The sequence below is a fragment of the Malus domestica genome, chromosome 01 (genome assembly GCF_042453785.1).
Source record: "Malus domestica chromosome 01, GDT2T_hap1".
NCBI classification, from domain to species: domain Eukaryota; kingdom Viridiplantae; phylum Streptophyta; class Magnoliopsida; order Rosales; family Rosaceae; genus Malus; species Malus domestica.
In genome coordinates, this window is record NC_091661.1 from 13857385 (window position 1) to 13871726 (window position 14342).

At 38.6% G+C, this 14342-nt stretch overlaps 2 protein-coding genes across 2 annotated transcripts; both read right to left on the reverse strand.

Annotated features, from left to right (window-relative positions):
• Window positions 1–418: 418 nt before the first annotated feature.
• Window positions 419–3775, reverse strand: LOC139196986 (uncharacterized). The gene is made up of 8 exons (XM_070823402.1): window positions 3118–3775; window positions 2791–2888; window positions 2556–2693; window positions 2097–2414; window positions 1497–1592; window positions 1241–1397; window positions 722–1150; window positions 419–615 (listed from the first exon to the last, which is right to left on the reverse strand). The coding sequence occupies exons 1-8, from the start codon at window positions 3773–3775 to the stop codon at window positions 419–421; spliced, it is 2091 nt and encodes a 696-aa protein (XP_070679503.1).
• Window positions 3776–11321: 7546 nt separating this feature from the next.
• LOC103448183 (phenylacetaldehyde synthase) lies at window positions 11322–13035 on the reverse strand. Its single transcript, XM_008387439.3, has one exon. The coding sequence runs from the start codon at window positions 12957–12959 to the stop codon at window positions 11472–11474; it is 1488 nt and encodes a 495-aa protein (XP_008385661.2). The 5' UTR covers window positions 12960–13035; the 3' UTR covers window positions 11322–11471.
• Window positions 13036–14342: the final 1307 nt, after the last annotated feature.

A 14342-nucleotide genomic window follows, 5' to 3' on the forward strand; every position in this document is an offset into this window, starting at 1 on the left:
ATTTGTATAGTGACACATGGTGTACCACCCCGTGTACCAGTCACACTAAAAAATCTCTCGTCGGGGAAGTTCAAACGGTTGAACACGTGTTCAGAATGTGTGGGTTTACCAGACGAACGTGGTAAAGTACTTCATCCCTTATATTACAACAAAGACTCCTCCATTTCTATCATTCATTGAAGTTCACTCACTCATTTCTCTCTGTCTCTCTCCATCTCTCTGAAGGTATATATTAAATTAAACATGGTAAATACCAAAAATATATATGACAATATTTGAGAATTTCTTATATATTCATTAATCTCCAAAGTGGAGTATATATAGGAGTTACAATTGGTATTACATATGTACTTCATCAATGTGGGACAACATACTATTATTTACACTTTAACTAATATATAACTTGCAACACTCCCCCTCAAGTTGGTGCAAAGATGTCACGCATGCTCAACTTGTCAAGCGAGTTGGAAAACACACTATTAGACACATCTTTAGTAAGTACATCATCGAGTTGATCTTCAGATCCCACAAACGGAAACATAATAATTCCAGCATCCAATTTTTCCTTGATGAAATATCGATCAATCTCCACATGTTTTGTTTGATCATGTTGCACTGGATTATTATCACAATGAAGTTTCATAGCACCCTTGGGTTTAAACCCAAGATCTCTCAACAATTTTTTTCAACCACAACAACTCACATACACCATGAGACATACCATGAAACTCAGCTTCTGCACTTGATATAGCCACCATTTTTTGTTTCTTGCTTCTCCAAGTAACTAAATTACCACCCACAAACGTAAAGTATCCAGATGTAGATTGCCGATCAGTAATAGAACCTGCTGAATCTGCATTTGTATACCCTTCGACATTCAAATGACTATTCTTGGAGAAAACCAAGCCCCTGCCAAGAGCCATCTTCAAGTACCTCAAAATACGGGTTACTACATCCATATGAGCTTCACTAGGTGAGTGCACAGACTGGCTTACCACACTAACTGCATAAGCAATGTCAGGGCGAGTGTGAGACAAATAAATTAATCTCCCCACAAGTCTCTGATATTGTTCCTTATGAGTAGGAATTTGATTCGGAATTAAGCCCAAACGATGATTCTGCTCAATTGGAGTATCAACAGGTTTGCAATCTAATAAATCAAGAACATACTTCCGTTGAGACAGAAAAATACCATGCTTGGATCGTGCAACCTCGATTCCAAGAAAATACTTCCATTCACCCAATTCTTTCATCTCAAATTCAGTAGCTAGGTACTTTTGAAGGCGTTGTATCTCTTTCTGATCATTACCACTCACTATCATGTCATCAACATAAATAATCAATGCAGTTAGCTTACCAGTTTGTTGCTTTAGAAACAAAGTATGATCTGAATGACTCTGGACATACCCAAACTTCTTCATTGAACTTGTAAATCTCCCAAATCATGCTCTAGGAGATTGTTTTAAACCATACAAAGTCTTTCGTAACTTGCATACAACACCTCTTCCAGGAGATGTTCCAATACCAGGTGGAAGATCCATATAAACTTCCTCCTTGAGATCACCATGAAGGAAATTATTCTTAACATTAAACTGCAACAGAGGCCAATCCTAGTTTGCTGTTAAGGACAGAAGAACACACACAGTATTAAGTTTGGCAACAGGAGAAAAAGTCTCCTGATAGTCCATCCCATAGGTTTCAGTATAATCCTTAGCAAATAATTTGGCTTTATACCGGTCAATAGAACCATCTACTTTGTGCTTAATAGTGAACCCCCATCTCCATCGAATAGCTTTCTTCCAATTTGGTAAAGGAACCAAATCCCAAGTAGAATTCTTTCCCAAAGCTTCCATCTCAACTCTCATTGCATCAACCCATTTAGGATCAGACAAAGCATTATGCAATTTTGTTGGAATTGATACACTAGATAGATGACATATTTAAGATGCATATGGTTTGGACAAAGGATGAGTAGACATATAATTGTTGATAGGATATTTGACTTTGGCATGCATATCAGGTTCATATTGTACTTTAGGTTTTCCACGATTAGCTCGTGAAGGCAACTAATAAGTGGAATAATCGTTAGAATTTACCTCATGTATGCCATCATCTTGTAACAAATTGTTAGAAGAATCATCACTGGATGAACCATCATCAGGCAACGCATTAGACATACCAGCAGCAGGCAACTGGTCATCAGAAGGTAATTCATCAGACATACTAATAGGCAACTTATTGGGCATATATGATCTATCGTCAGTAGAAATAGTTTCAGGAATGACAAGTGACCGATCACTATCTATAGCTGACTGCTCAGTATCACGCAACATAATAGGTTCTATCCCCAACTCTGCCTGTAACACATCATCCATATCATCTCTTCGAATCTGCACTTCACTCCCCATCTCCCCCTAAAATGGAGAGTCGGAATAGGGCTTTACAAAATAAACAACGTCCTCGTGGAAGGTGACATCCATGGTAATATAAGTTTTCTGAGTCGGAAGATGATAACACTTATAGCCTTTCTGATTGTTAGCATACCCAATAAATACACATCGGAGAGCACATGCATCAAGTTTACTCTGCTGATGAGAGTAGACATGCACATACGCAATACGCCCAAACACCTTCGGATGAAGTTTTGATACAGAAACAAGAGAAACATGTTTTTGTAGCACATCAAACGGTGTCTGAAAATCAAGAACCCTACTTAGAACACGATTGATCAAATACACAACAGCCAAAACAGCATGACCCCACAAATGATTTGGAACACATTTATCCAACATCAAGGAGCGAGCAATCTCCATTATTTGACGATTCTTCCATTTGGACACACCATTTTGTTAAGGTGTAAACGGAGTAGTCGTCTGATGAATAATACCCTGATCACGAAAAAACATGCCAAAGTGTGATTCACATATTCTCATCCGTTATCAGACCTGGAGACCTTAACTTTGGTCTGAAATTGAGTAGACACCATTGCACAAAATTCTTGAAGAAGTAAAGGAACATCACTCTTATTCTTCATCAAGAACACCCAAGTTAATTGAGTACAATCATCAATAAAAGTAACAAACCAACGGAATCCATTAGAAGTAACTTTTGTCAGACCCCACACATCAGAATGTATTAAATCAAATGGCAAAGTAGCTTTAGAATCACTTATGGGAAATGAATGACGATGACTCTTAGCCATGACACATGTTTCACACTGGAACTTTGAATCACTACAAGTGCGAAACAAAGAAGGAAATAGATGCTTCATATAGCTGAATGATGGATGTCCCAATCGTCGATGCCACAACCAAATTTGATGTCTGCCATCCACTTTGGCACTTAAAGCTTGATGATTATTTGAATCGAAAACAACAGTATCCTCTATAGTTAAGATGTACAAACCCCCTATTCTTTTACCATGACCAATTATCTTCTGAGTTTGAATGTCTTGAAAATAACAATACGTAGGGTAGAAATGAGTAGAACAATATAAGGTATCAAGAAGTTTTCCCACTGACAAAAGATTGCATATAACATCAGGAATAAGTAAAGCGCAGACCAATGATAACGTCGGAGTAAGAGAGATAATGCCTTCACCCTTCACAGGGGAAGGTGCTCCATTTGCACTAGTAATATACGGATCACGAACATAGTCACATAACTCATCAAACACTCTAGGGTCACTAGTTACATGATCAGTAGTCTCAGTATCAATTATCTTTTTATTTGTTCCTCCAAGATGCATAACAACACTATGATTATATTGAGCCATTGAACTAAATCACGAACAATAAAGGCACAAAAAATACGCAGCGGAACGAAAACAATTTATCAGAACACTGTAGCAGAATACTGTTCACGACACTAGCAAACACTGTTCACGCAATGTAGTAAGATGTACTGTAGCACGCCACTATTCACTCTTTTTTTTTTTAACGAAGGAAATCACGACAAAAGTGGGCGGAAAATTAAAATACACAGGTCATCAAGAGCGAACTGCTTTGATGCCATATTAAATTAAACATGGTAAATACCAAAAATATATATACATAACAATATTTGGGAATTTCTTATATATTCATTAATCTCCAAAGTGGAGTATATATATGAGTTACAATTGGTATTACATATGTATTTCATCAATGTGGGACAACATACTACTATTTACACTTTAACTAATATATAATTCGCAACAATATATACGCTCCAATTTTTACATTGTTGTTGTTAATTAATTATATAATTTTTTTGTTGTAGTTGTGGTTGGTTGGGGGTGAGGGTGAAGGGACATGGGGAAGGGGAGGGTGTTGGGAAAGGTGAGGACTTGCGCCGAGTGGGGGCATTGGGGGTGTGCAAAAGGTGCAGTGGCACATGGCCTCGAATTTTTTAGGGGCCCCAAAATTTTTAATCCTCCCTTACATTACACATGAGTATAAATTTCTAATAAAAAAAGTTTTAAACTGAAAAGAAAAATCATCATCATTACAATTGGTTAAGTGGATGTTGTACTCAATATAATAATTTTCTACTTTTTTTTTAACAATAAAAAACTTGTGTACTACTTTCTTCAACTTTTCTATTAAGCAATAAAAAACTAACTTGTGTATTACTTTCTTCCACCAATAGAAACGTATTTCCATATCTCTCTTTTAGTTGTGCTCCATTTTTTTTTTATAGATGAACCCTAAATCATGACTTTATTTTGGAGATTATTCAATTAGTAAGAGAGATGTTGATTTCAATTAGGTTTGAATATTGATTGTTGAGCTTTGTATAGATATTGTTGATGCACAAAACCGGAGGTCTTGGAACAACGTAAATCCGACCGTGAATCTGCAAGAAATGTAAATAACACAAGATGTATCGTGGTTCACCCCAATGTTTGGATTACGTCCACACTGATTATGTATTTATCTGAGGGAGAGAGAGCTATGAGAGTGAGAGCTTTGAGAGGGGGGAGAGGGCCTAGGAATTGGGCTCCCCTAATTGTGAGGGTGAGGGGTCCTTTTATAGAATAAGGACTCCTCACTTATTACATATTTGCCCATTCTTTTATCACATAATTACATTTAAGTCCTCCGAGTATTTGTATGAGATCTAAATACGAGGCCCTAAATATGGTATAAACAGTAGTCCCTCAAGTCTTCAGTCAATAGAGTCTTTTGGCTGGAGACTTGAAATTCAGTCTATGTGTGGGCCGAAGTAACTAGATGTTGTCTTGAACTGATGTTCGATATGAGACGGTGCTCAATCTGAAATGATGCTCAACTAGAAGTAGCATATGCTGCGAGGATGCTCGGCTCGTGGCTTATGTTGCCTTGGTTGGCTTGGCTTGTGGCGTCGAAGGTGAGGGAGTCCCTTTTATAGAATAAGGACTCGTTCCTCAATACATAAATGATGAGCTAGAGTTGATGTTTTCTAATGATGGTGAGGGAGTCCCTTTTATAGAATAAGGGATCGCTCCTCAATACATAAATGATGGGTTAGGAATGGTGCTCGCGGCGAGGCGGTTGCTCAGTAGGTGACGATGCTCTCTAATGATGGTGAGGGAGTCCCTTTTATAGAATAAGGGCTCGTTCCTCAATACATAAGTGATGGGTTAGGAGTGATACTCGCGGCGAGGCAGTTGCTCAGCTGGCGGTGTTGCTATCTAATGAAGGTGAGGGAGTCCCTTTTATAGAATAAGGGCTCGCTCCTCAATACATAAGTGATGAGCTATGAGTGATGCTCGCGGCAAGACGGTTGCTCAGTTGGCGGCGTTGCTCTCTAATGAAGGTGAGGGAGTCCCTTTTATAAGGGCTTGCTCCTCAGTACATGAATAATGGGTGTTCTCTAATGAAAGTGAGGGAGTCTCTTTTATAGAGTAAGGGCTCGCTCCTTAATACATAAATAATGGGCTAAGGTCCCCAAGTATTTTTCATGAGGCCCAGTTGAGGCCCGATAATGGTACATGATGTAGTCCCCCAATTCTTCGGTCAATAGAGTCTGTTGGCTGGAGACTTCAAATTGAATCTATGTATGGGCCGAAGTGGCGGTTGTTCGGAGGCGGTATTTGTATACCTTGCACTGAAGCTTTGTAGGTGAAGCTTTGCAAGTGAAGCTTTGAAGCTAGAGCTTTGTAAATGAAGCCTTTGAAGCTGGAGCTTTTGTAAATGAAGCTTTTGAAGCTGATTGACATGAGTGATGCTCATGAATGTTTTTGTTGATTGACATGAGTGATGCTCATAGATGCTGTCATAAGTGATGCTCATGAATGTTAACATGAATGATGCTCATGAATATTGACATGAATGATGGTCATGAATGTTTATGTATGATTGTCATGAGTGATGCTCATGAATGTTTATGTATGAATGACATGAGTAATGCTCATGTATAATTTGGAGTACTGGGCGTACTTTTGATCACCTCGTTGGTGGCATGAAGGAGAGTACGGGTTGTACATTTCATCACCTGGTTGGTGGCATGAATGGCTAGTTGCCAAATGATATTAGAGTACGGGTTGTACATTTCATCACCTGGTTGGTGGTAATAGCGGCGGATTGCTGAATAATTTTGGAGTACTGGGCGTACTTTTGATCACCTGGTTAGTGATAATAGAGGGAGGTTGCCGAATAATTGTGGAGTACTGGGCGTACTTTTGATCGCCTGGTTGGAGCTATTTTGGGCTTATGGGCCTTCGCCTTCTACACAACATTCCAGCCCATTTATTTTGGGCTTGTTGTTTTTTTTTATTACCTTCTGATGAGGTTTATACATATTACCCTCTGATGGGGTTTATACAGATATTTCCGAAAGATAAGGAAAATAAATTACATCATTCTGGTGGGGTGTTTATTCCTTGCTTTTGCAGTGTTTTTCTGCTGCACTCTCTCTGTCTCTTTATCTGGTAGACATGAGGAATCATAATAATAGGAAGATCTTTTGCTTTTCTTATTTTCTCTTTTCCTTTTCTGCTTTTCCTTTTGCTTTCTCTTTTTTCTCTTTTCCATTGCACTGCAGGTTTATAGCATGGGTGAGTGCATGGTTGGAGTTCGTGGAGGACCCATTGGTGGTGCCTGTGCTACTGCTAGTGGATGATTGCTTTTGCCTGATGATGATGTCTTTTTCTTTTTGAGTTGGTGGTCGACACATTAATTCGTCAGATAAAAAAAAAAAAAAACTCTTATCTTCTTTCATCAGCTTTCTCTGTCCCCCCTGACATTGAACCTCAGCTCCATGATATGGGTCAATCTGAAAAGCAACTTGGTTTAAGCTGTGTGAAGCTTGGCGACGTGAACTGGATCGGAGAATCTGGGAGTTGAGGAGCTCTGAGCAGGAGTTTCTGAGGGCGTGTATATCAGAGATGTGGCGTAGATCCGGTATTTGAGTCGGGTTGATCAGAAATGGGGATTTGGTATGGCGATGAACATCTTCAATCAATATAGCTGCTGAGAGCGAGTTGGATGTCTGACATCAGCAACCATGGGCAGCAAACCTGTTATAGTTGCTAACTTTGCCTGCAAACGACTTCTATCCTAAGAAAGAATATGGTCAACACATGAGTTTAAAGACCTCGAGAAATTCCATAGTCCAAATATAGCAGTAACTCCTGTAGAAGCATAAAACTTTGTTCATAGGAGAATTTCATAGGTAGAGAAATTTGGAGCTGCTTCTGCCAAAGTTCGAGACCCAAAAACAAGATCTTGGCCTCCTTCTGCCAAAGTCCGAGCGATGTAAGAACCCCATAGAACCAATCCAACAAGAACATGGTGTTTCCAACCAGAAATCGTCAGATCGAGAGCCTTCCCCCAATACCACAATTCTGTCAATTTGTTCGCCGAGGTAGTAAGCTCGAGGACAGGATCTCCTGGTGACGTGGCGAAAACCCATAAGCCGATTGGAAGTTGGGCCAGCGTTTGTCCTTGACGAGGGCCTGGTCGAGGCGGCAGTAGCCGTTGAGGACCTCGACGACGACGTAGTTGATGCGGTTCTCGAGGCTGAGGTTGTGGATGAGCAATTAGGGAATCCGGGGCACATGTTTTGAGGAAAATGGAGGAATGGTGCGCCTGCACTGGTCGAAGTAGAGCTGGTCGATCCGGCTGGCGATCTCGCCGATTTCCAAACAGTTCAAGCCGGCGGCGACGAGCTTAGCGCGATTCTCTTACTGGTACTTCCACAGGTGCCTGTAGGCCTTGAAGATCTTTCGGAAGTAGTGGTGGTTGTGGAGGCGTCTGTAGGCCGAGGAGAAAGAAGGGGATGAAATGCTTTTAGGTCTTCTGCTGGTGGGGATGAGTGAGAGGAAGGCTCTGATTTTCATATTAAAGGAAGAGGCTACTCTGTCGTATTCCTCAATGAGATTAACGAGATCCTCATCGGACTTGATGGATACGATACAAGGGCGTTGAGATCCTTGGTGGGCAGTTGACAGCGCAGATTGACGGCCGTCACGGATGGCCCACATAACTTAGTCAGCTGATTTTGTGTTTGTGAGGGATTGGTTTATTGGGTTTTTGTGTTTGTGGGGATTTTCTGGAAAAGCCCAAGGAGGTTCTGGGTTTCTGCAGATTTTGCAGATTCGCGGTGGAGGTGAAAAAATGAAAGAGAACCGCCATAGTTTTTCGTATCGATTCTCACAGACGGCGCCAAATGTTGATGCACAAAACCGGAGGTCTTGGAACAACGTAAATCCGACCGTGAATCTGCAAGAAATGTAAATAACACAAGATGTATCGTGGTTCACCCCAAGGTTTGGGCTACGTCCACACTGATTATGTATTTATCTGAGGGAGTGAGAGCTCTGAGAGTGAGAGCTTTGAGAGGGGGGAGAGGGCCTAGGAATTGGCCTTCCCTAATTGTGAGGGTGAGTGGTCATTTTATATAATAAGGACTCCTCACTTATTACATATTTGCCTATTCTTTTATCACATAATTACATTTAAGTCTCCCGAGTATTTGTATGAGATCTAAATACGAAGCCCTAAATATGGTATAAACAGATATATTGTCCAATAACATTTTTTTTTAAAATAAGGAGGACATTTTTATTAAATTTGCACAGGCCCCAAAATGCCTTGGTGGTGGGAAGGGTGACGGGGAAGTAGGAAGTGGGAGGGTCAAGGGGAATGGGAAGGGTTATAGGAATTTTAGTTTTATTATATTTTAATTAATTTGTAGTTTATATTATAAATTAGGGTTTTGAAAAGTCTTATTTATTTATTTAAATAGATTTCTAGGAACATTGTTCTTGTCAACGGACGAGTTAAAGTTGCCTACGACGAACGATATAGGTGTCCGACATGTCCTCAAGTTCGGGCTCCATGGAGCACTCATTCATACTCAGTGCCCTATTACTACGCACAAATGGAAGTATGTCCCCCACAATGCGAAGCACAACCTAATGGAAAAACTCTTGGTACGTATTTTTTTTTTAAAACAAGTACGATATTCAATTCAAGGTGGAACAACGTCCAAGTAAATGGTTTTATTTGTTCATATAATATTTTCATTAAATTTAATTATATTCATCATTACCAATTTATTTATTTTTTAACTAACATTTGTTTTTCTTTTCTTTTTTTTCTATTTCAAACCGAGTTTGATATTGATTGTGTACCGCAAATGTTTGACTACTCTACATTAATTCGCTGTGGATGGCACATTTCAAAGAGTGAATGTTCGAGCTACGCAGCTACTATGCTGATCAAGGAAGTCATCAACAAGCTCTGAACAATCCACCCAATGAATTTGAGGATCAGAGGGGAGTAGTGGATGTGGCTATGCGAGTTTTTATTTTATTTTATATTTTTCTAATAATTATTTTTATGAGTAATTTTCGAAGGACAATTACTTTAATTAAATAATTGTTTTTAATATTTTAATATTAAATAAGTTAATTTAAAAAAAGAAATTAATTAATCAAACATTAATGTCTGTCGAAAATAATTTAACTGACAATTTGCCATCGGTTAGATTACACATAATTTATTAAATTTTTTTTTTTGTTATATGATAGATTTTGTTAGATTAGATGTTAGATTAACCATAGACAGGATTCGAATCTACATCGTTATGTAAAGGCTTAACACCTTTTTATCACTGTGGTAAAATGCCACTTGCATAATTTATTGAAATTTAAAACAAATGTTGACACGACTAGCAAAATTTCGTCAATTAAACTTCATTCCATCAGGTAAAACTTGATCAACACAAGTTTGCTCGCAGAATTGCCGTCACAAACTTCGTCGGGTAAATATAAGTTAACCAACGTAATCATTTGCCATCGGGAACTACATTTACGACAGTGACAAACTTCTGTCGAGTAAAAGATCAAACGACAACCCTTGATTTTAGTAGACGGTTCTCGTTGGTCACGCAATTTATTTTTTCCAGTAGTGACACATCAACATCATAGACATAATTGATATCACACTATATCCAGGACATTGTATTTTGTCGCATACATCACACACTTAACTTCGTTTTTGTTTTTAGAGTAATGATATTCATACCATATTTATGTATTATATTTTCATACCACTTTAGGTAATATTTGTTGTGAACAGCCACATCATTTGAATTAATCATATTTTTAAATTTAGTTCATTATTTAATAAACTAATAATTAAGAAAAACTAGTTAATTAAACGATGATTGTGGTATACGATGAGTCTTTCTCATTCATTTCCTTGGGTTTTGCAAATTTTTCAAATGATATGGCTGCCCACATTAGATGCCACCTAAGGTGGGATAGAAATGTCGTATTAAAACATGAGAGATTTTTCAGTGTGGCCGTCATACGAGATGGTACACCACATGTCCCTATATAAATGGTGAGTTATGTGTGTTAAAAGGTTAGTAACTTAAAAATTAAAATTTTTCACCACTTCCATAAAAACACGTAGTGTATCATTCGTGTTCCCGTCACAACTAAAAATTTCTCTAAAAACATGGTATGAATAACATTACTCTTGTTTAAGAGAGACTGCGTACCAACAACAATCTTGGGGCAATGATTTCGATTGCTGCACAAAATATTTGATTACGCTAACTAATAACCATACTGTTTGTTATGGTTGATATAAGTTGATTATATGGATTAAGTTTGTTAGAAACTGGTGAAATATAAAGAGGGTAGTATTGTAAATCTAGGTGAACGAGTCCACACTATAAAAGCAGAGTTGTAAGGCTTTTGCCATGAAGTGTGTGTTGTAAGATTCCTCCAAAAGATTGAATACAAGAGCTCTTTCTCTCTTTCTTTCTCTAAAACCTCTCAGAGATTCTGCATAGTTTTTCTTTGATTTCTACTGTTAATATTAACCATATCAAAACATAATTGATTAATCCACAACACACTTACAGTTTTTATTCTTCCATTGTAAAAACTACAAATAACACATAAAGACCAGATTAATTAAGAAGAAAAAGTTGGACATTATTAACATTTTTTGTTGCATATTCTTCACACATTCTACGTTCTGAGATTGATCTTATATATTATTTTTCATGAGGATGGCATCTGCATGCTCCTGAACCAACTTCCAGGCCATGGCTATGTGTTTTTCTTCCGTCAACGTTACACCGATTGCGCAGCGTATCACATACATACCTCCAACCACAGCGTGAGTCATGAACGCATGACCTGATGCATTGATGCCCTCCAGTAACTTTCGATTAACCTCATTTATATGGTTTTCGACATTAATCTCATCATCACTAATTATTATTGCAGCAGACGGTGAAACCCTAAAACAAACCATGGAGAAAACCCTAGGCACCACAACCTCAAACCTTCTGTCCGTGGAAACAAGCCCTTCAAAAAGCATGGCCATTTTGACGTGGCTCCTAAGATAGTTCCTGAGGTTAACAGCGCCATAGCTCTTAAGCACAAGCCATAGTTTCATGGCCCGGAACCTCCGGCTTAGGGCTATTTGCCAGTCTTTGTAGTCCACCACTTGCTTTGAGTCAGTGGCCTTGTTCCTCAAAAACTCGGGATTAGTTGACAATGAACTTGTTAATGTGCTTGGATCTTTAATCCAAACACAGCAACAGTCGAGTGCAGTGAAGAGCCATTTGTGCGCATTAAGACTGAATGAATTCGCACCCTCAACACCATCAATGAAATGGCGAAATTCAGGGCACATGCAGGCACTTCCTGCATATGCCGCATCCACATGAACCCATATGCCATAATATTTTGCCACTTGGCATAGTGAGTCCAGTGGATCAACCGCAGTGGTCGCAGTTGTACCAACGGTAGCACATAGAAACAATGGCATTAGCCCAGCTTCAACATCTGAAGAAATTGCCAATTTTAAGGATTCAGGTGATAAGGCAAATAATGTTGACTTTGTAGTTTTGATGACCCGGAAATTGTTTGGGTTGATACCAACAATTTGGCAAGCTTTTTGAAGTGCACTGTGTGTTTGATCTGACCCGTACACAACTAACTTCTGGATGTTGTCTAGACCAATTTGCCTTAGCATTTGATCCCTGGCGGCTACCATGGTGCAAATAATGGCCTCACAAGTACTACCATGTATTACACCGCCACCATTGCCGGAGAAAAGGAAAGATTTGGGAAGCGTAAGCAGGTTTCCAAGCCAGTCCATGACAATGCTTTCGAGCTCAGTTGCAGCTGGTGAAGATACCCAACTGAATCCCACCACGTTGAATCCAGTGCTAAGCATTTCACCAAGAAACCCAGCAATGCTAACATTTGAAGCAAAGTATGCAAAGAAACTAGGACTTTGCCAATGTGTCAGGCCAGGCACAATGTGTTTCTGCACATCTTGGAGGATGGATTCAATGGGCTCTGGGTTATCTGGGGCAGACTCCGGCAAGCACTTTCGGAGATAACCCGGTTCAACTTGACTTAGGACTGGGTACTTCTCTATATTTTGGTAGTAATCTGCTATGAAGTCTACCATCATGTGGCCTTGCCTCCTAAATTCCACAGGGTCCAGAGCGCTAGGCATGTCCGTGGGGGAGGATAGATAAAATAGAAGACTGATTGACTAGAAATAATGGTACTAATTGGTCTCGATGCGTTGAGTTCCAATTAAGGATGAATTCAAGTGCTTATTATAGTGGTTTAGAGCACATGCGACAAAGAGAAAACGGGTCTTTTAATTAGTGGTGTGGATCACATGTGGGATATAAATCCTGTTTCATTGTCTACTATTAGGTATAGCCCAAATAAATGTAAGGTCATCTCCAATCGGGAGCTAAATCCCCAACTTTTGAACAAACGATATTATCTACACTAAAATGGTGGGGGGAATAAGTTAAGCTTCACAATGGACTAGCAATAATGTGGTTCAAATTCGCATTTGATGAGAATCGAAACCTAAAGCCTCTCATTTACAAGTTGACGCAACACGAAACGATGAAAGGATTACCATCGTAATCCCTTATAGACCAAAGTCTGGAACCCACCAGAAAGTTGAGAAAATCGCAAACGATAATTTGATAATTGATTCAGATGAAAGATGCTTACAAGTGAGAAGCCAAATGGCTTAAATAAACAAATTACAATCCTTTGGGGCATCTCAAAAGGCTTAGGTAATTAAAACAAAAACTAAAAGACATATAATAAAGCCCTTGAAACCCCAAAAGACAAATAATAAAAAGCTCCATTTATTAGTAAGTTGTTGCTATTGACGAATTTATGCAAAAGATGGTTCAAGCCACTTTTGTAGGAGAATTGAACGCCACTTCTACGTCATGATCCCAATTCTAATCAAAAGTATTTGTTGCTACCTTTTACGTCGCCATATTGAATGAATCCAACATTTTCCAACTTTGATTCTTCTTTTCCATAATTTGAAACATTTTAATTATTTTATTTTTATTTTTCTTTCTTTGTTGGAAGTGACCTGTATCTTGTCCTATATCAGACTCCTCCACTTGAAAAGAACTTGCCTCGAGTACATCTTGAAAAGAACTAGGGTTGATATAAATCTTGATGAGTAAATAAATTCTTCAATCCAAGGAACCCAATATTCTTGGCATTTAGTTGGAGTCACAAATGAACTAATACCATACAAAAGATTATAATATACAACTTCATAATCTAACCCCTTCTTGGTTGAATCTTCTTGCACTCCAAATATACTTCTTTTCTTGCAATTTTATTCCACATCAACTTTGTCTCCTACAACCATGTCAATCATACTATTTTCAGATTGAACCATACCTTGATTTTCATGGATGCATTCTTGGGGAATTTCAACTTACATGATCTTGTTGTCATCGATATTGATAAGATCAACTTCTTTTTCTTCAATTTCTTCTTCCATCTTTTCTTGGCATGTGGGACCATCAGATAATTTTTCTTCCACTACTTTTTTTTTTTTTGA

Bases quoted from the DNA above. Each gene is read 5' to 3' on its own strand.
- LOC103448183 (XM_008387439.3), bottom strand. From the start codon at position 12,959: ATGCCTAGCGCTCTGGACCCTGTGGAATTTAGGAGGCAAGGCCACATG.
- LOC139196986 (XM_070823402.1), bottom strand. From the start codon at position 3,775: ATGGCTCAATATAATCATAGTGTTGTTATGCATCTTGGAGGAACAAAT. The intron at 2,889-3,117 runs GTCTGACAAAAG...TTTCGTGATCAG, and splicing joins AATACATTCTGATGTGTGGG to GGTATTATTCATCAGACGAC. The intron at 1,151-1,240 runs GTGAATGGAAGT...TTGATTTATTAG, and splicing joins ATTTGAGATGAAAGAATTGG to ATTGCAAACCTGTTGATACT.